This window comes from Haplochromis burtoni, unplaced genomic scaffold (genome assembly GCF_018398535.1).
Source record: "Haplochromis burtoni strain Fernald_Lab_line unplaced genomic scaffold, NCSU_Asbu1 Contig_21, whole genome shotgun sequence".
Lineage (NCBI taxonomy): Eukaryota > Metazoa > Chordata > Actinopteri > Cichliformes > Cichlidae > Haplochromis > Haplochromis burtoni.
Window position 1 is genome coordinate 2,900,725 of NW_024582382.1, and position 21,411 is coordinate 2,922,135.

General features: G+C 41.6%; 2 protein-coding genes across 2 annotated transcripts; one reads left to right on the forward strand and one right to left on the reverse strand.

Moving 5' to 3' along the window:
- The first annotated feature begins 542 nt into the window (after positions 1-542).
- Positions 543-13,316, forward strand: mrtfbb (myocardin related transcription factor Bb). Its single transcript, XM_014332999.2, has 14 exons — positions 543-852; positions 4,126-4,191; positions 6,572-6,627; positions 6,717-6,792; positions 6,997-7,158; positions 7,553-7,731; positions 7,965-8,111; positions 9,211-9,458; positions 9,739-9,871; positions 9,982-10,851; positions 11,592-11,702; positions 11,821-11,958; positions 12,032-12,092; positions 12,183-13,316. Exons 1-14 carry the CDS (start codon positions 753-755, stop codon positions 12,611-12,613), a joined length of 2,778 nt encoding a protein of 925 aa, XP_014188485.1. The 5' UTR covers positions 543-752; the 3' UTR covers positions 12,614-13,316.
- Positions 13,317-15,765: 2,449 nt separating this feature from the next.
- Positions 15,766-20,585, reverse strand: LOC102307079 (cell death-inducing p53-target protein 1). Its single transcript, XM_005920237.3, has 6 exons — positions 19,947-20,585; positions 17,191-17,337; positions 16,927-17,061; positions 16,754-16,855; positions 16,305-16,452; positions 15,766-16,170 (listed from the first exon to the last, which is right to left on the reverse strand). Exons 2-6 carry the CDS (start codon positions 17,327-17,329, stop codon positions 16,062-16,064), a joined length of 633 nt encoding a protein of 210 aa, XP_005920299.1. The 5' UTR covers positions 17,330-17,337; positions 19,947-20,585; the 3' UTR covers positions 15,766-16,061.
- Between the last annotated feature and the right edge of the window lie 826 nt (positions 20,586-21,411).

A 21,411-nucleotide genomic window follows, 5' to 3' on the forward strand; every position in this document is an offset into this window, starting at 1 on the left:
TTCCTGGATCCACTGAGACACACACAACTTCCCACAATTAGTCTAATCCGCTCCTATCTCATTTCCTGTTAGCGTTTTTCTAGCTGCGGAAAGGCAAAGACGACTAGCAAAGATGTTTTTGGATGTCCCCTCTTTAAATTTCTCTTATACATTCCCTTTAGTTTTGATTTTTATTGGGGGTTTACTGGGAATCTAGAAAGAAACAAACACTGTAAATATGTCATTTTGCAAAAACACCTCAAGGAATAATCACTCATTTAAAAATCAAATCATCCCACTATGTGTTCTTGTCATTGTTATTTAGTGCAGCAAGGGTCCCTGCGCACACACACACACACATACACACACACACACGCTATTTCTTATAAAAATGTGCCAACTCAAAATTCATCACAGCCTGTTTTGATCAGCTTCCTATTGGTTGCCAGTAAATGTTTTGGTCCCAGGCCAAGTGAATTTCCCCAGCATAAGAAATATTGATTATTACCACGTTTAAAAGTTGTTCCCTCTGGTGTCGTGTTGCAATTTGAGTCTTCTGTGAACACAACACAGTGACCTAGCGAGGGTTAACGCCAGCACCACTGTGTTCCCTCCTTCTGACGTTGAGTGAGCGCTCACACATACTTACACACACTTTCTCCACTGAGGCCGGCAGAGAGACGGAGAGAGAGCGAGCCAGCTGTCGTCCTCTCAGCGCTGGCTCTTTCCTCCTTCTCGCTGACTCCCGTGTTCTCCACTGGCCTCATCACCACATGGGACTCCAGACCTGGCCACCAATCGAACTACAACTTTTCCCTATGGCGTGCCTTGACGTGGAGACCCCTTCCATCTGCAGGGGTAAATTCAAATCAGGTACTGCTTCTTTCTTTCTTTTTTTTCTAACCAGAAAGCTTTGTTGTAATGTAATGTTAATCCCCTGCCTTCGGAAGCGGAGGGGGGGATTGTTGTGATGGACACACAGCCATAACAGGAAATGACAGTAAAAGATCATGATCGTGACTCAAGTGGAGCATCACTTCTTTTGAATTCTGATGAATTTGTTTAAGTAGAAAGCAATTACCTATCGCTTTAAATTACCTGTGTTCAAACTGGCACTCTGTAGGATCACTATTATAAGGTATTACCTCACAGAAGCATGACTTCACTCTTGTAATGCGCATACACAATGAAGTAACTTCAACTGAAGTGCAGTAGTTGGATATGCTGCTAATCAGGATTCTGATCATTATTTGCATGTTTTTATCTTCCTGGTTTGCATTCATCACCAGGACATTCCTCTAAGCAAGTGGCCTCTGCCAGTAAAACACAAAATACCTGTCTTGTTAGTGATTTATAGGCTTTGTTTGGCAATGTGAGAAAAAAAACCCTTTGCAAATACCTAAAGTTTATAGGGCATCCAACATAGCGTGTTTTGCATGCTACGTTTTAATACTGTGAGCAGAGAATCACACTCAAATGAAAACAGTGTATTATACTGGATTTATGCAAAAGAAGTATATATATACGTTTTTCCACTAGAATTATTCTTGCTGCTTTTACAAAAAACATTATTCATTACCTGACTAAGTATATCTCTTTCTTCATAGATTAAAGATCACTTTGCCAGGACAGAGTAATAATCTGACACTAATCTGACCAAATCCTAACAAAGTAAATGCTGGGGAAAGAGTATGTTTGTGTGGGATGATGCTGATACCGATATTAGGAGTTAGTCTGAGACTTTAATGTGTCTGTCTTTAAAAAAATCACAATCTTTGCAGGTTTGGCATAAAAAATACAAAAAGCTTGACAGGAAGCAGAAGTTTGTGCTTCTGCTTCACTTCACATCATATTTTCGCCTGTGTATTTATACACTTTAAAACTCAAACAACTGGCTTCCACACAGTCATTCTGCTTTTTTCACTGTCATTGGATGAAACCTTAAAAAACCTTTTGCCATTTAAAATGTGGGATAATGTTATTAAAAGGCTTTTCTTTCCCATATAAAGTGAGAAACCTGGTTGTCCTGACACCTAATCATGGCAGAAAGGAAGCAATATGTTTTTACTTTCTTATTCATATGATTCTGGCTATAATAATATAAAAATTAAAAATAATGTAAAATTAAGCATGCTTTACTTTCTTTTCTTACATTTTCAGTACTCATTTAATTTACTGAGATAAAGTCTTGCTGATGAATTCTCTGCGTTGCTAAATGTAGGATGTACTTGTGTTTTCCAAAGATTGAAGTCAGCCTTTAAGTTTCTAGGCTCCACACAAAGGCATGAAAGGAAAATCAAAATGACATTTTTGATAGACTAATTTTATCTCAATATTCATGATGCATGCCATCACTGGTTATAAATGCTGTTAAAGTGGGACTCTGTTTGGAGAATTCTGTATTTATAACTGCAAAATCAACATAACCCAGCATGAGTCTCTTTCTAAACTAAATTCAGCTTTGGCCACACCAGTTTTTATTTGTATTGTTTCAGAGGTCTGATGGGAGACCTCCAGGGATGATTTGCTGAGAACAACATGGGTCTGAGATTAGAGATTACATCAGTAGACAAGGATTTGAGCCGAGCCCCCTCTCTATGTTTCTCCAAAACCTCTGTTTACGCTTTGCTGGTGAGCAGGAGAGCGGAGCCAGTTTGCATCACGGAGAAGGTTAGCCAGGGTTCAGGTTGAACCAAAGATGACACCGAGTGATGAGGAGGACCCGGCATGAGTTGTAACCCCATACTACCATACCTCAAATTAAAAATTGCATTCTCTGTCAGAGCTAGGAGGCACTTTTTGATATTATTCATATGTTGTAGTATGCACTCTTCTCTTGCTTGTGGCATTTTCTACAATCTTCCTTTATGATCCATCTCTGGCTGACCATAAACCCCTCTGGCCTGTGTTTGTAATAGGAAACACAGCAGGCAGAGCAGGCACACTGTGTTCTCTGTCCCGCAGTGGATGGGCTGCTATGAGAGTGGCCTCGGCCTTCCACCCTTTGCCTCGGTTCTTGTCACTCCGCGTTCCCTTGCCCACCAGTAGAAGCCCATGAACGTCCCCTCGTCTCTGCGTACGAATGCAGAGCCCACCCCCTTAACTACCCCCAAATTTCATGGTTCCCAGGCCTTGTTCTCACAGCTGCCCAGTTTATTTTTGCTAGCGTGAGTCACAGAGGCCCGTTCAGAAGCAGCGCCTTTCCCAGGAGAGTTGAGCAGGTCTGCCTTGTATTTGTGTGTGTTTGTGTATGAGTGGGAGCTGCCCCCCACCCCCCAAAAATGCCCCTGAGTAGATCGAGCTAAAGTTAACTTCACTTTACTACGAGGGTGACAATAAAGGCCTCACGTACCTCACCACCGCCACTTCATTCGTTCCCATCACCCATCGCCTTCTGTTCAGACTTTTTTTTTTTTTTGCCTGCACTGAATTTCGGCGTTCTACTGAAATAACATGTCCACGCTCACGTGTTTATAAATGTTTAAACAACGTCTTACTACAGTTTATATTTTTGGGGAAATAAAACCGAAGATCATCCAAGTGCTATATGCAGAGCTCGCATGCAAGACTCAACAATTTCTGTTGGAAGATAGTCATGTCTTTGATGTTCCACAGTAACATGACTGGTCACTTCTTATCCATCCAAAGCAAGATTAGTTTTTAAAAACAATTTATTAAACAGACACAAGTTACTTGGCTCTCAGTGGTGTCATGACCAGCTCAAGTTTTCCTCATTATTGTAACTGCAGGTCTGACATTAATCCCTCTTTTATCTGTTTGTGTTCTTCTCTGTAGTTACTTTATTTCCTCAGCGCATTTGCAACCCACACAGAGATATTGCCTCTCACTGGGAAGGCTGTCAGCCAATCACACTGTTTGCGTGTTGTAAAATGTGTGGTACTCCTCACAACCCCTGAGCTAAAACCATACAGGAAGAGTACAGAATGTCTGTGGTGGTGAACGGGGTTTACAGTTGAGCCTTTCGGGCAGCGTATTGATTGAGAAATAATAAGTGCCTTGTTTTATTTGAAGTCTTGCAGGTTTCGCAGTTCAAAGCCAGAAGGGATGGTTGTTAGGTGACTCAGTCAAACTGGTTCTGAATGGTAAAAGTTTAACCCTGACCTCTGTGTCTCCGCTTTCTCATAGTCCTGCAGCTCTGTCTGCAGCAGAGGAGAACTCGGGAGCAACTTGTGGACCAAGGCATCATGCCGCGTGAGTATTTTTACTACATAAGACAACAGTGAACATCACCAACAGTGTTAACCCCTTAGCAGTCCTATTAGTCCCCTAAACCATCCAATGTCCCGTGGGCGGTACGTCCGACTGCTAACAGTTTAATAAGAAATAAAAAAATTATAGCTAGCAAAATATTCTGTTTTTATTTCTCCCAAATTAACAGGCTCTATAGCAAATAGCTGGTGAACATAGGGGATCATGAAGCAACTCAAAATACAGAATTTATTGTGGTATTTTTTTGTGCTTTTATTTGATAATTTAATAAATCAAATCTAGTGGGAGCTGCAAGAGTAGAGCCAACCCTTGGGCTTGTAATCAGGATAGTTTTTCTGAGCATGCACATCTGGAAGGAGACCCAGGGATAGGTTTTGGATGTACTGGAGAGATAATATAGCTCAGCTTACCTTAGGAAAGTGTCCTACAAAATGTTGCTGGGTAGAAGGACATCCAGTATACACTGCTTATCATGAATCCTCTGTAATGATTGGATAAGTGGAAGAAACTAGACTGAGGGATGGATGGACGGATTTAAATGGAGCCCATTAGTGTGAAATAATGAGTTTCTTTAACTACAAGTAATTTGAGCCAAACGCTCATGCTTCAGACTGTTTTCAGGACGTTTCTATTCTTGACTGTGTGTGATGTCAAAGAGATGGAATATCCCTTGACAGGCATACAAGTGTGAGTACAGAAATTCCGGCTGAACCTGCTGATCAAACCTCAAATTTACCAGGGGCAGCCAATCAGAAGAAAGTTGGTATGAATTGAGGGTGGCACTGAAGAGAGAGGAGCTAAAACGACTTGTTTGAGACAGTGGAAGAACTGAGGAGCTGCACCAAAGCCTAATACAGGATCAATGAGGATTATTTTGACTTATAAATCATGCAAAGCCACTTTAGTAGAGTCCAAGAATGGAGAATATGGATTTCAGAGTTAATATAATAGATCCTCTTTGTACATCAAACTGCTTTATTTTATAAGGGCTGTTTTATAGAATTATGTCAGAGGCTGAAATCGCTTCACTGTGCTTGAAAACCTGGTGAAAATGGTTGGAATATATAACAGATAAATGACACACTGGTGTCAAAGCTGGAGAGGCTTTCTCCGCTTTAATACCATCCACATCCATCCTTTGATCCAGCAGAGGTGGAGCTGACTCGGTCCCTGTTTTACCTCCCTCCAGCAAGCCTTTTGTTTAGGAGTACAGTCAATAAAAGATGAGCTGAAACTGTGACAGAATCCCACTGAGAGCTGGAAAGACAGAAGGGGAAAAAGATGGACATCTTCCTCTTTATCTAGTTCTGTCATGAAAAGCCCCCTGTAGTCAAGTTTTCAGGTCCTCTCTGGCTCCACGCGGCCTCATGAGTCAGCGGCTGAGCCTTCAGTGGAGGTCAGACGCCCCCCCATCCCCTCTGCGGCCTGGCCAAGCGTAGCCTGCACACAAGCCTCCCAGGCCATTCTCCATAGCAATCTGCCTCTCCTACACTTAGAGGCTTATGATAGGTATGCAGTGAGGTTTTGGTCATGAGGAATGTTTGCTTTGCTCCTCTGACACACTCCTCAGAGCACCCCCCAGGCAGAGTGTCCTTAAACCAAACAATGTTCGTCATAGCAGAGGTGACTCGCCGGTGAGCCAGACCTCGTCTGAAGCTCAACAAGTTTACTCGGTCAGATCAGAAATTAGGACGGAATAATCGTTGTTTGAGTCAGCTAAACTGACACTTCCTGTCAGACACCCGCCCACGAGCTGCTGATTATTAATGACACGCCATTGCATGCCAAAAAGGAGACAAAATAATAAACAATGACATGAAACTGGACGACCCTGGAGTGTGAAAATAGTTTTTTGGCATATTTGGGAATAAAGATGCATTTTATCTCCCTTCTTTTCTTCTTTATATCTGCTTACACTGTTTGTAACAAATGTGTATTTGTAGTTTAGATTTTTTTTTTTTTACATATGTGTTGTCCATAATTTTAAACACTTTATGTCGGCATACAGTACGTTATTGGTACTTTTGAGAAAACTGCTTGATAACTTTAAAAGACTTTTTAATGAGGGCCATTATGAAAAGTATATGTTTTAGAAATACTGAGATTTCCTGTGGTATTATACTTATGCTGTTACACCATCATTTCTGTTGTTGTGGAGTACAATCTTATCACTAAGAGGCTTGCTACATAAACATACTTTGTCATGATATCAAAGGCAGACAAAGGGAAAACTATTTGGGATTAGAAAGAATGAATGCAAAAAGACATCAGTCTTAAAATCAAAGGAACATTCGTGTGTGTGAAATTAGCCTGTATTAAACAAGAAAATGTATTGATTTCTTATGGATTTCTCTTCTCGTAGCCCTAAAAGCACCTGCTGCCTTCCATGAGCAGATTCGCAGCCTGGAGAGAGCCAGGGTAAGCCAGCAATGAATGCACTCTAGCCTGCAGATGATCACAATCCTGTACCCAGAGTATTTTCTTATTTTTTTTCTTTTCTTAAACAGACTGGGACCTTCCTGAAGCACAAACTCTGCAGCCGACCCGGACGTTCTGAGCTGGTCCGCATGCACATCCTACAAGGTAATCATCCGGGGGTGTTTTCTTACTGGGCAAGAGTGTTGAGATAAGAGAGATGATTACCTTTGTGTTTAACAAAGCTATAACCACACGCATGGCTTTTGTGAGGTCTGGCTCAGTCTGCTGTGAGTCAGTATGATAAAGCAGTTTGAGAGACTGACTGATACTGGCCAGATCACAGATGAACATCCTCTTTGTGTTTATCAGAGACACATGCAGAGCCCTCCCTGCAGGCCACACAAATGAAGCTGAAGAGGGCCAGACTGACTGATGATCTCAATGAGAAGATCGCCCAGAGGCCCGGACCCATGGAGCTGGTGGAGAAGAACATCCTGCCTGTGGACCCCGGTGTTGAGGAGGTTAATAATGGTAGAGCCTCATTGTTATTATTATATCTGTTCACCACTTACAGTGAGTACAGCGAAGGTAATTCAAACCAGCTGTGCAGCACATCTGGTGGATTTTTATCTATTTTTAATGATGTATTATCTTTGTTTGGGAAGCAAAGGCCTGCTGTGAGAAAGGTCTCCCCGTTTAATTACAGCAGTAAAACTGTGATAATGCTAATACTGATAAGCTGGCCCTCACTGAAAAAACTGTAGCTTGTTTTTTATGACATTTACGTCGAAATATGTCAGCAGGGCAGTCTCAGCTTACATCTCTAAACTATAGTCAGAGATTTTTGCTCTATTTGCATTATTTTTATTTATCCTTGAAATAAATAATAACCAGTGCTTGCTTATTTTTTGATCCTGTGCCACAGGTGGTAGCAAGGTGGATCGTGCGAAGACACCTGACACTTCGGATGTGTACAACTTTGATGAGGACAGCAGCGATGCCTTTTCACCGCAACGTCCTGCAAGCCAACACTCTCCCAGCTCTACATCGGCCTCGCCGCGGGAGTCTGAAGAGGCCACTCTTATGTTAAAAACGACCATACAGGTACAACAACACCAGTATCAGACGACCAAAAACCTAGGTTACTTAAGTTGCTACATACAGCACATCAGCTGTGTTTTAGTAGTTTTCCATGCTCATTTTTCAAGTGTTTATCAGCCTATTTTGGGTCATATTTTCTTCCTTTTCATAGATGGCATGATAGTTAGCAGGTGTTTCAGCTTTGCTGTTCTTACTGAGGGGCTCATGTGATTTTGCTCTCTCTTTACTTTTCTTAGCACTCCCCGCCACCCAGCTCACAGTCTGCATCAGATTTAAACAACCCTATGCCCACCGGTGAGCAACAAAGCAACCTACAATCAACTCAACCTCAACCTGTCACCACTGTCGTCACCTGTGTTACACCGGGGCCAGTTCTTGTGAAGGTGACTTTTCTCTTAGTCATTTTAATGTGATCTTACAGCTAAAGTTAGATTAGTGATGCTTTTTTAAAATCCTCTGAGGTCTTAAATCATCATCATCATATGTAACCGTAACCAATAACACTATCATATAAAAACATGAGATTTTTGGCTGTGGGAAAATAGTCTCCAAAGTCTTGGCAATCTGACCTTCAAAATAACTATCTGTATTTCCCCTAAAAACCCAATCTTCTTTATTTTTCTAAAAAAAAAAAAAAAAAAAAGTTTATGGTTACTTGTCATTGTTGTCGTGTAGTTTATACGCAGCTGTTGCAGTGTTGACCTCTGGCTGTTTTCCTGACTTATTTTCTTCATCTGTGTGTTTGATTTATTTTGTTTGCTTCCTTTGAAAATGTGACGAGAGACACAATGTCAGAGTCTGTTATTTCTCATGCGAAAAGTTACATCAGTTTTGGCTCAGACAAAAAAAATTCAGCATTTAGCTGGAGTTGAGCGCAGGTCAAAGAGCAAGGGTTAAAGTTATTTCACCCATCCAGAGGTTTAAATCTGTGCCACAGTTTGTCTATTTTTAGGGTCAAATGACAGGCCGGCCCTCCTCATCGTGGCTAAGCTGTGAATCAAAGAACGGGAGTGAAGCTATAACTTATCCATTTATCATAATGCAGTTATCCTCAGAGTATAAGCTAAACTCTCCCTCCCTTTGAACATAATAAGGGAGTGAGTTTGACAAACTGGAAAGTGAGTGCTTGTTTAACCCGGCCCGAGTTTCTGATTTCATTGCTAGAACCTGCTGCTCTTGTGCCAAGCCATTTTCATGAGTACTACATCCTGTAATTGCAGGTGGTAAAACAATAAGTGTAACATTTCCACTACCCGTTTCCTCATCCTGCTGTTCTCATCGAGTGTCAGAGCAATGTTAATGTTAAAGTTATAAAAGTACCGTATCAGTTCCAACTCTTACAGTGTTGGTACTGGCAGTGCAAACTGTCTTTCCTGATAAAGTTAACTGGACTGGCCTGAGATCAGTCATGAGGAAAGAATATCCTCCACATGGTCCTCTCTGGTCTTATGTACCCCTTTTTGTGTGTGTTGTGCTCTGCAGCAAAGCTTGGCTAAGCCTCCTGCTGAAAAAAGCCGCAGCAAAAAGAGCAAAGAGCCCAAACCACGAGTGAAGAAGTTGAAGTACCATCAGTATATTCCCCCGGACCAGAAACAAGAGCTTAATGACGTGCCAATGGACTCTGCTTACGCCCGCCTCCTGCAGCAACAGCAGCAGTTCTTGCAGCTCCAGATCCTAAACCAGCAGAAGCAGCAACAGCAGCAGTACAATTACCAGGCCTCCAAGCTCAAGTATGGCTCCATTAAGCTTTACTTCATCGCAGTCAGGATTTTTCTTATCCTCATTACAATTACTTCAACGTTGATTTTCAAATCCTCAGTCAGACGTACGCACCTTGTTATGTAAAATGTAATAACTGTCATCACGGTTTAATCACAGCTGCTTTTTGTCTCAATTACTCTGCATTTCCTGCTCGCAGCTTCCTACACAGAAGGTGCTCATTATGAAAAATGGATTAAAGAAAAAATCCCTCTCTCATCTGCACTCCCTTTTCTTGACATCTTATTACAGCAGACCAACAACTGAGGTACAAACCAGCTGTTCTAACATTGCTTTTAGTGGAAACGCTGCGTCTGCCCCTTTGCAGCTCCACCACATGAACCGCAAGCCGGATCACTTACCAGCTAATCTGGACGAGATGAAGGTGACGCACTGCAGCCTGCGCAGCCTGATTGTATCATGCATATATGATTGCTGCAGAGGTGAACGAGCTGAGTGTTGTGCAGCTGTTTTACAAGTCTTTTATCTTTGCAGGTAGCTGAGCTGAAAATGGAATTAAAACTCAGATCTTTGCATGTTTCTGGGACCAAGACTGAGCTGATCGAGAGGCTAAAGCTGTATCAGGAGAACTCTAGCATCCAGACTGCTGCTCCCATCGATGCAGCAATCTCACAGTCAGAAACTCCTAAATTAACCCCACCAGTGTCCCCTATTGCTTCTAGAGTCTCTAATCTGGGCATAGAAGATAATAGTACGGCAGACAGTCCAACAAAACTGCTTTCAGATGCTCCAGCCCATCATGCTCCCTGCATGAGCTCCCCACAGAGTGCGCCACATGAGGAGTGTCCCATGGACACAAAATCCCACGAGCAGGACTCTGAAAAGGACAAACGGCTACATGAAAAGGAGCGTCAAATTAAGGAACTAATGAGGAAGCTGGAGCAGGAGCAGAGGCTGGTGGAGGAACTGAAGATGCAATTGGAGGTGGAGAAAAGGAGTCAACAGGGAGACTCTCCATCTCAGCTCAGTCCTCTGCTTCTTGTCAAGGTCAAAGAGGAACGCAGGACTCCGTCAAACTGCACTGCATCCTGCAGCTCTCCTGGTCTGCCAGTACTGGTCAAACAGGAAGAGCCTGCAGATCAGAGCCACATAGCCAGTCAAAATCAATTCATTCTCGGTCACCAGACCATCACACAGTCTGAATCCCGTCAGCCTGCGCAGGCCGGAGCTCAGATCCTACTGCCCGCATCCCTTCCTGCCTCAGCAGCCACTATCCAGCTCCCCACCAAAGGCATTGCATTACACACAGGCCTTATCCAGGCTTCTGGATCGGTGCCACAGAAAACAGAGGCCTCAGCAGTAATACATCAGCAATGCAGTACTCAAACCCAGCCACTGGCAAAGGTAAGAAAAAAAGCTACGCTGCTTCTACAGACTGCCTCAGCCTGTCTCCCCATTCATCACCACTATCAGCTGTGACTTTGTGCTCACTTTAGTCTCCTTGTAGGAACTGGAAACGTATCAATGCGTATGTATGTGCGCCTGAAATCATAAATCCAGTATTGTGCTGTGTAAACACAAGATAACATCATAAATGTTCTGCCATGTTTTTCATGGCACTGCATAATATATCACGTAACTAATTTAACAGTCAGTTAAGCGCTACCATGGCTAATGCGCCTTCCTTGATGCTACGGTAATAACAGGCCTCTGCTGAGTGGTGGCATCTTTCACTCCGCACATCAAAAGAAAGCCTGTGGAAACATGGGTTACTGGAGCAGGTGCTGAGTGAGAGCTGACCATCGTGCCCTCATCGCTCCCAGTCATTCCTCTGCTCTGAGTCCGACATGCAGGCAGAATTAGTAACAGAACCCGCTGCTTAACTCAACCGCAGCTCTCATGGTTTACCCTGCAAACAGTGCCGTCATAGGTAGATGAAACATTGTCATCCTCCGGCTGGAGAGGGGCTGAAGAAATTTAATTTAAGATGTCTTTGCGTAAAAGTGAATGATCCACAGTGGGTTTTCTTTCAGGTTTCCACAGTTCTCATGCAGCTGCACTGCTACTTTAACCAAACTCCCTGAGAGAAAGTATGTTTGATTGCACTGATGCCTCCGTGCTGACCTCTTCAATTCTCTGTGCAGACGTGGAGGATTAATACCGCGGCACAGAACTTTCTCAATACATTCCCAGTGAGTGGATGCACTGCAGGAGTTTCTTCAGGCCAGGCTCTTCCCAAAGGACCTACAAATAAGGTGGAGATTATCCTTATGTTCCTTCTGCTTATGTTTACTTTTTCTGTAAAGCATGCAAGAATTAATGTTATGTAGTTAGTATTTTTGTATTTGATGTTGTTTATTTCCTGTTTATTAGCCTCCCTGTTCCAGCCAGTCTCCAAACAGTTTGATCTTGCAGCATCCAAAATTCACGAACCACGTGTCAAAGTGTAAAGACCCACCGCGCTATGAGGATGCCGTTAAACAGAAACACAGCATGTTAACAGCTGTTCAGGCAAGAATCTGATACATAAATATAGCATCTCACTTGTGTCATTCAGACATGTAACGGTTTCTTTTCTCTGCAGGGTCCCACTGCGGCCAGCCAGGAGATGGATGACCTGTTTGACGTGTTGCTGGAGAGTGGTGGTGAGAATACTGGGTGTGATTTGATTATTGTGATACCTTTATGAGGTTTTAAATCTCACCATGTTCTTCTCTTCTTCTTCTTTTTTTCAGAGATCTCCCCCTATATTACACAGGATCCTCCCAACCTGGATAAGCTTCTTGTGGTGACAGCTAGTGTAACCACCCTTCCCATCAACACAGCTTTATCCCGCCCTCCACCCTTAGTCCAGGTAGCAAAGCCGCCTGCGTGCGTGACCTCCGACTCCCGGCTGGAAACCCTCCTGGAGGGCGCACTGCTCCCTGACACAGAACCACAAAAACTGAAGCTGATGGAGGAGTTACATGCACCTGGGGACACCATGGAAGTGGATTTTAATGACAACATGTCCACCTCTGCTCTCAACATGGACAACATGGATTGGCTGGATCTCACTCTGTCTGTGCCAGCAGAGGAGGGTCACTCTTTGGATGTGTCGGTGCCAGTAGGCGTCTTCTCGTCTGACTTCCTGGACTCTAGTGAACTGCACTTGAACTGGGACTGAGTGCTGTCAAGTCGATCGCTTTTCATTGTGAGAGAAGACTGCTTTTGTTTCCATGAGACAATAAGAGCTGTTTGGATGCTTCAGCAGCTCCGTTCTGCTTTCCAGACAGATAAATCAGCTCTGTAATAATCTCATCGTGCAACATCACTTTAGAAGTTGCTGAACTGCTTCCTTTGAGGTCTCTAAATCCTCTGGTTGTATCGGGAGACAGATAAAGTTAGAGTGGTACTGGCAGTTTGAGCTGAAAGTGGAAGTAAGCTTTTAAGATTTCCATCTCAAGACACGCCGCTGATTTGTTATCAGTCTCATTTAATGTTATTGATTCCTCTTAGTCCTCTGATCTCAGTGAATGTAGAGCTTTACAGTCAGCGTGGTGTGAGCAGAAAGAGCAGGAAAATGTCCCAAATCCTGGCCACAGTGCTAACGGCCAAACAGCGAACGTAGCTGAGGGCTGCTGTGTAGTTTACTCCACCCTGTCTTGGAATGATTATCACTATCAAAACAGATTGTAAACACACAACCGCTGCACGATCCTTGTGTGTATGTGAATTGTGAAGTATAAATCAGATGTTTAATTTGAGCTGGGAGTGTGAATATGATGAAATTAGAAAAGGGGCCACAACAAGCAGCCCAGCTGCTCTGACTAAACCAAGGCCAGTATTTATTACCAAAAAAAACCCATGTTTTCCTCTCTTGCACTTTGCAAAACAGATCAAAGAGTGAAGACAAGTCTGTTATGTATCTCACCGTGCATCTGTACACACTGTCAAACATACGCGAGACAAATGCGAGCTTAAAAAAGGGGAGCGAGACAGCGAAAGATGGAGCCAGACTCTTCACTTACAGCGATGGGCGATGGACTGATTCCTAAAGGCTGAAGATGTTTGAATAATTTATTTTCATTTTTCAGTAAATAGACATCTGCGCAGCTCACAAACACACAACACCAGAGAAAAATAACAGAAGTATGATCCAGCGCTCGTTTTTGCTTCAGCATCATTTCAAAATCAAATAACCATCAGACGTTACAAGTCAGGTTGTAGTTCAGTGACATCTACTGGCCACATCTGATTTGAATCAGCTTCATACAAACAAATGGAAGACGTGCTATCCTTTTGGTTTCTGTTGTTAATAGTGACACAAACCATTATATCTTGGCAGTACAGTTTGTGTGTAATAACTGTGTCATATTGTTAAATTATTGACCACTTACTGGCAGTTTCTAAGCCACCCAAATATGGAAATAGTTGTTATGAAAATGATGCAAATTTCTATTATTTTTTTTTCTTTTCCCCATCTCCTCCTTTGTGCCTCATTTGACCACCCAAGTGTCTCTCCTTAAAAAGGGGTTATGTGCTGGAATGACAAATGTTTAGTCTTTATTACACTAGCATACAAAAACCTTGCATTTGTATGATTTACACATGATGTATTTATGTTGGCTTTTTATACAAATATTAACAGTCGTTTTGTAAATACAGAGATTCTTTGGGATTTCAGTGTCTGGCTATGAGCTTCAGCACTTGCCCTTTACTGCTTGCCATTAAAAGTTTACAAGGAAAGTCTGTAATTTTGAAGTTTTATTGTATTTAAAAAAGATTTGAAAATAACTAGCATGTTTAAAGTACCAAAGTATTAATGAAATATACATTTTGTTACACAGACATGCCTGAAAAATGCATTATAATACAGGGAGTGCAGAATTATTAGGCAAATGAGTATTTTGTCCACATCATCCTCTTCATGCATGTTGTCTTACTCCAAGCTGTATAGGCTCGAAAGCCTACTACCAATTAAGCATATTAGGTGATGTGCATCTCTGTAATGAGAAGGGGTGTGGTCTAATGACATCAACACCCTATATCAGGTGTGCATAATTATTAGGCAACGTCCTTTCCTTTGGCAAAATGGGTCAAAAGAAGGACTTGACAGGCTCAGAAAAGTCAAAAATAGTGAGATATCTTGCAGAGGGATGCAGCAGTCTCAAAATTGCAAAGCTTCTGAAGCGTGATCATCGAACAATCAAGCGTTTCATTCAAAATAGTCAACAGGGTCGCAAGAAGCGTGTGGAAAAACCAAGGCGCAAAATAACTGCCCATGAACTGAGAAAAGTCAAGCGTGCAGCTGCCAAGATGCCACTTGCCACCAGTTTGGCCATATTTCAGAGCTGCAACATCACTGGAGTGCCCAAAAGCACAAGGTGTGCAATACTCAGAGACATGGCCAAGGTAAGAAAGGCTGAAAGACGACCACCACTGAACAAGACACACAAGCTGAAACGTCAAGACTGGGCCAAGAAATATCTCAAGACTGTTTTTCTAAGGTTTTATGGACTGATGAAATGAGAGTGAGTCTTGATGGGCCAGATGGATGGGCCCGTGGCTGGATTGGTAAAGGGCAGAGAGCTCCAGTCCGACTCAGACGCCAGCAAGGTGGAGGTGGAGTACTGGTTTGGGCTGGTATCATCAAAGATGAGCTTGTGGGGCCTTTTCGGGTTGAGGATGGAGTCAAGCTCAACTCCCAGTCCTACTGCCAGTTTCTGGAAGACACCTTCTTCAAGCAGTGGTACAGGAAGAAGTCTGCATCCTTCAAGAAAAACATGATTTTCATGCAGGACAATGCTCCATCACACGCGTCCAAGTACTCCACAGCGTGGCTGGCAAGAAAGGGTATAAAAGAAGAAAAACTAATGACATGGCCTCCTTGTTCACCTGATCTGAACCCCATTGAGAACCTGTGGTCCATCATCAAATGTGAGATTTACAAGGAGGGAAAACAGTACACCTCTCTGAACAGTGTCTGGGAGGCTGTGGTTGCTGCTGCACGCAATGTTGATGGTGAACAGATCAAAACACTGACAGAATCCATGGATGGCAGGCTTTTGAGTGTCCTTGCAAAGAAAGGTGGCTATATTGGTCGCTGATTTGTTTTTGTTTTGTTTTTGAATGTCAGAAATGTATATTTGTGAATGTGGAGATGTTATATTGGTTTCACTGGTAAAAATAAATAATTGAAATGGGTATATATTTGTTTTTTGTTAAGTTGCCTAATAATTATGCACAGTAATAGTCACCTGCACACACAGATATCCCCCTAAAATAGCTAAAACTGAAAACAAACTAAAAACTACTTCCAAAAACATTCAGCTTTGATATTTTTTTGGGTTCATTGAGAACATGGTTGTTGTTCAATAATAAAATTATTCCTCAAAAATACAACTTGCCTAATAATTCTGCACTCCCTGTATGCATATGCATAAAGGCAGAAACCACCTGTCTCGTCTGACAGGCTTCTAAAAAGTAATAGCAGCTATAGTTTGAGATTACAAACATCACCGGTCATGCACTGATGTTCAGTGCATTGTGCAGGAGACCCTTTGCAGCTGTGTTGTTATCATCACTAGGTGGATATCCAGTATCTTCTCCATCTTTCCCTATCTGCTTTCATCTCAGAGCTTTTTAATAGTTTTGATTAATGTTCGACACTTAGGACATCTGTGGTTGGTGGACTTGAACCTATCCATGCAAAAGGGGATGAGGCAGCAACCAGCCACACAGCTGCGAAAAAAGAAACAAGAAGACACTTAAGTGACAACTAGCCTGGAAGCTGTGTAACGGTGACAATAACACTGGCTAGACAAACAGAAACAGTCCAAATCTTTCAATGGTAAATCTGGAGGAGACTTTCCTACCCTACTAAAGCTGTCATGATGCACACCAGCCATGTCACACTGCTGACAGAGGAGAACGTCTCTGTCGTGATGAACTGCCGACACTCAGGGCACTGTGTCCTGCACGGAGCTGCCGGGAGCTTGTCCAGCTCCAGAACCACTTCAGGGGCTGTGAAGGGAAGCCATGCATGATTGGTGATTTATTTTATAAAAACAAAACATCCGTCTCTCTCGTTTTAAACTTGGACAAACTGTTAAATAGTTTTCCACAAAAAAGAAAGAAAAACACACATGAAGGTACAAAAATCAGTAGCATGAAGTCGTATTTGATCTGCAGCTAAGGGAAAATGCACTCAAGAAGGCCCGATCCAAGCACAAGTATCTGCATGCAGTCCTCACCACGAGTGTGGTTTTCATTCAACTTTTCATTCTTTTATGTTTTACAGGACAAATTTCCAAAAGTAGCTCACCTGGGATAGTAGGCGGAGCCACAACATAGACAATATTAGAGCCAGGAGGAGGAGAAGGAGGAGCAGCAGAATCTATATTCTCTTTGTCTGTGAAACTGACCACTAACAAAGAAGAACAAATGTGGTTAGCTGCGTAAAGTGTGCTAGATTTACCATAGCAAACTGGGACTCACCTTTCTTGTGCTGTTTGTTTTTGGCGGCATTGAGCATGTTGTCGTAATTTTTCTGGAGCTCGGACTGTTTTTCATTCAGTTCCTTCAGTTTCTCATCGATGCTCTCAATCTCCTTCTGAGTAGAGACTGCTTCCTCTGATTATAAAAACAAAACAGTAACCGTACAGAGATTATACATATAGCGCAACTTGCTTTTATTCTTCATGGAAAATATAAAAGACTGCAAACAGCCATTACTGTCACAGAAGTTGCTTGAGTGCTCACCTGTTTGTCCAAACTCAGCTCGATTCCTCAACTCTTGAAATATGCACAGAATGTTTTTCCTCTCCTTCAGTTGTACCCTTTTGAGTGAGAGATGTTTCATCTCAGTGGCTATCTCTTTTAGTTCGCTGTCCAAATCCATGGCAACTGCTGGAAGGACAGAAGCAGAAGAGAAAGCGTGATCTTATTTAATTGCAGACATTGTTTTTGGACCGGTTAAGCATATAAAATGTTACTGTGAATCAAAGATTTACAAATGTGCTTCTTTTCTAAACCCCACATTCTAAATGAGATGATTGCATAAGAGAGTGCATGCATTTATCTTTGTCTTTAAGTTGTAAGAGGCAGAAAATAGTAGAAATCCAACACCCTGTTTATTCCTACCGCTTTCTTTTTCACATAAAGTTGTTAAAATGACAATGATTGTGTAATTTTATTTTATGGAAGTCAGATTCCATGATTATCCTAATCATTTTTCATATTGTATTTGTGGTAGTTGTTTTTACGTTTGGTTCTTGTTGTTTTTTGAGCTATTTTCATTTTCTGTTCTGTTCAGTGTTCGTTTGCATTTGGTTTGGTTTAAAAATACAGAATAATTGTTCTCAATTATGCCAAAAACATGTTACCTACAGCATCTTTAAGATGGCTCAGAGACTTGGAAGGCTCTTCTAGCATCTTATAGCTTCTAGCATTAGGTAAACCCGATCAACTGCGAAACACAAATATCTAACCAGCCAATCGTGCGAACGCAACTCAATATGTTTAGGCATTTGTGCAAGACAAACTGCTGAAGTTCAACCTGATAGTCAGACAGGAAAGAAAGATGAACGTGACGTGCTTGTTGGTGCCAGACGGGCTAGTCTGAGTATTTTAGAATCTTTTGATCTGCTGGGATTTTTCCCAAACAAACATCCTTAGTGTTTTCAGAGAATGGTCCAAAAAAAGGAAAATATCTTACTTATGTCATCAATAGAAATGCCCTGATGATGGTAGAGATCAGAGTAGAATAGCTAGATTACTTTGAACTGACTGGAAGGCAACAGTAACTCAAATAGCTACTCAAAACATATCAACATATCAAACCTTTAAATAGATACCAGGTGCCACTCCCATCAGCTAGGAACAGGAAGCATGTTGTGGAGGATATTCTCTTGATGCTCTTTGTGCCCCGTAGTTTAAATGACACAGTACACTTGAATATTGTTGCTGACCTTTTATGACCCGTCTTCTGATTGTTGCTTCCATCAGGGTAACACACCGTGTCACAAAACTCAAATCACCTTAAACTAATATCTTGAACATGAAGTTTTCTGCACTAAAATGATCTCCACAGCCACCTGTGCGTAATCCAACACAGCACCTTTGGGATATTGTGGATCAGGAGGTTCACATCATAACAAATCTGAAGCAGCTTTGTGATGCTATCATGTAAACATAGACCAGAATTTTGGGGAATGTTTCCAGCACCTTGTTGAATCTATACCACGAAGAATCGAGGCAGTTCTGAACCCAAAAGGGGTCCAAAAAGTGATTGCCAGTATTTAAGCTGTTGTAAATAGCTCGTTGGCCTATAATCTGTCACACATATCTCTCATGAATGATATTTAGTCATTTTGAAGCAGAAAGAACATTTCCATCACAACGTAAAGACTGCAATCAGTTTTTTGGCAAAGTGACTTTTAACAGTTCTATAAAGATATTTTAACTGGCAAAAAAGACTGGACTGATTATAATGTGACTGATTATAATGAACACAGCGTAGGTACAACAGTGCAGGGTCACGAGAATACTTGCAAAACAAATCAATTTTATATAAATCCCCTCCATGAATTTACCAGTATAACTATGGATATTAGACAAAATGCACATACAAACATCAGCAATCACTTTTTGGCACAATTCCCAGGACCGAACGTTATTATAGTTAACTGACATGTAACTAAAAACTAAAACCCGATTTTAAAAATCGTAGTTAACAACAATGAAAGTCAAAACGAGACTTTTGGAATAAAGAATTTTGTGAACTTAGAAAACTACATACAATAAAATAAAACCATTAGTTTTAGTGTTTGCTAGTTTACTTTAAATAAATAAAAACTGTGGACTATAATGTGCTGGTGATGAAGTTCATATTCTTTTAATTCATTCCAACCATATTTATTTACATATATGATTTGCTTATCTTGTTCCCCCTTCAAATATTTAGCACGAGATCAGCAACAAACATGCAAGTTTCAGGCTTAACAAAACAGGTGCACCGTGTTTTGGCTTTAACAGAACACTCTGGAATTTACTTCCTCTTACCGAAACGTTTTTAAAACTATGTATGTATTGGACTAAATATTGTTAGTTTTTTTCTAATTCTGCAAATACCCCTTGTAACTATTTTACAAATAAACTATAGAAATAAAGTTTATTACTACTGATATGAAATAAAAAAGATGCAGGACATGAGTTCATCCAGCATGTAGTCAAATATGCTGCTTTCTCTGAATCAGATAAATTGGTCACAACCATTAAAAGAAACATGGCTTCTCAGGTCTGACTGGATGCTTAGAAAACAAGCAAAAGATCTATAAAACAGAAAGAGACACGGACACTGATGATTGCGTGTAATCGTCTGATCAATCGTATATAAAACAAGTTCAAATAAGTATCCAACTGCACTGATGCTCCGCTGTAACATTTATCTAACATCTCAACTTATAACCTCATAAAAATCTATTTCACCATTATTTAATAGAAGATATCTGCTTTACCTTCTTCTGTTCCTGCCGTATCGTGTATATCCTGTAACACTGGTACTGGTTCAACAACAGCAAACTGTTCTCAGGGAATATTCAAATCATCAGGTTATGGTTATAACCTTATATGCAAGCCTAGGAAAACAGCTATGTTATTGCACAGGTATGCAAAAGTCTCTAGACCCCATCTTTTTATCTTTTGCTAAGAATATGGGGATTTACACACGTGCACAAACACAGTTTGCAATGTAAAAACTATTCTGTACAATTTTAACAAGCTTGAAAGCCAATAGTTGGTTGGCCTCTTTATTCTTCAACACATTCTGAACTCTCTTATGCAAGCTTTTCAGGAATAGTTCTCCAGGATTTTAAAGGACATTTAAAGCTCTGATCACACACTGCTTCAGTAATGTTGAGGTGTGGGCTCTAGGGAGGCCAGTCCATAGCTGACAATGTGCCAGTGTGTTTTTATTTTTAATGCACCGGCAGGAAAAGCATACCATGCTGAAAAATGAAGCCATTGCCAATCAGTTGCTTTCCTCTTGGTATTGAATGGTAGGTCAAAGTTTGGTGGTAAGTTTGGGGCGATCGTGGCTCAAGAGTTGGGAGTTCGCCTTGTAATAGGAAGGTTGCCAGTTCAAGCTTGGACAGTCTCGGTCGTTGTGTCTTTGGGCAAGACACTTCACCCGTTGCCTACTGGTGGTGGTCAGAGGGCTCGGTGGCGCCAGTGTCCGGCAGCCTCGCCTCTGTCAGTGCGCCCCAGGGTGGCTGTGGCTACAATGTAGCTTGCCATCACCAGTGTGTGAGTCCTTAGGGACTAGCAAAGCGCTATACAAGTATAGGCCATTTACCATTTATTTCTTTATTCCATCCGTTTTGACAGGATTCCCAACAACACTCGATTAAATGGAGCCCAAAATATAACCCTGCTTTATAGATGTTTGTAGAGACTCACTCTTCTACTTCTCTCTTGACCTCCTCTGTACACACTTAAGATGGTTTGAACCAAAACTTTCAAATATGCATTCATCACTCTATAAAAGCACTGTTTCCACTGACTTTAAGTAGAATTCTTGTGGAAATTTGCATACCTCAGCCTTTTCTTCTGGTCCCCCTTCCTCAAGAATGACTCTTCGACAGCCACCCTGCTTCAGCAACCATATTATGGACCGACTGAAGGGCCAAATGTATCTCTCAGGTCCTGAGTCAGGTCTTTGCTGGATTTGTATTTGCATTTTTTTTTTCAGATTATGTTTACCTGCTGCATTTCTTCTTTTGGCCTCCACTAATGTTTTTTAAGGACATGCTGCACACCACGGTGAGATATGCAAAGGTTTTGGCTAGTAGCTCTTTGGAAATCACCTTCATTCACAAAATACTATTTATGCCTGTGAAACTTATCTGACCATTCTGCAGACTCTAAATAAGAAAGTGGAACATATCATGTGTTTTGTGACAGGTTGCCAGTAACAAAGTGCCT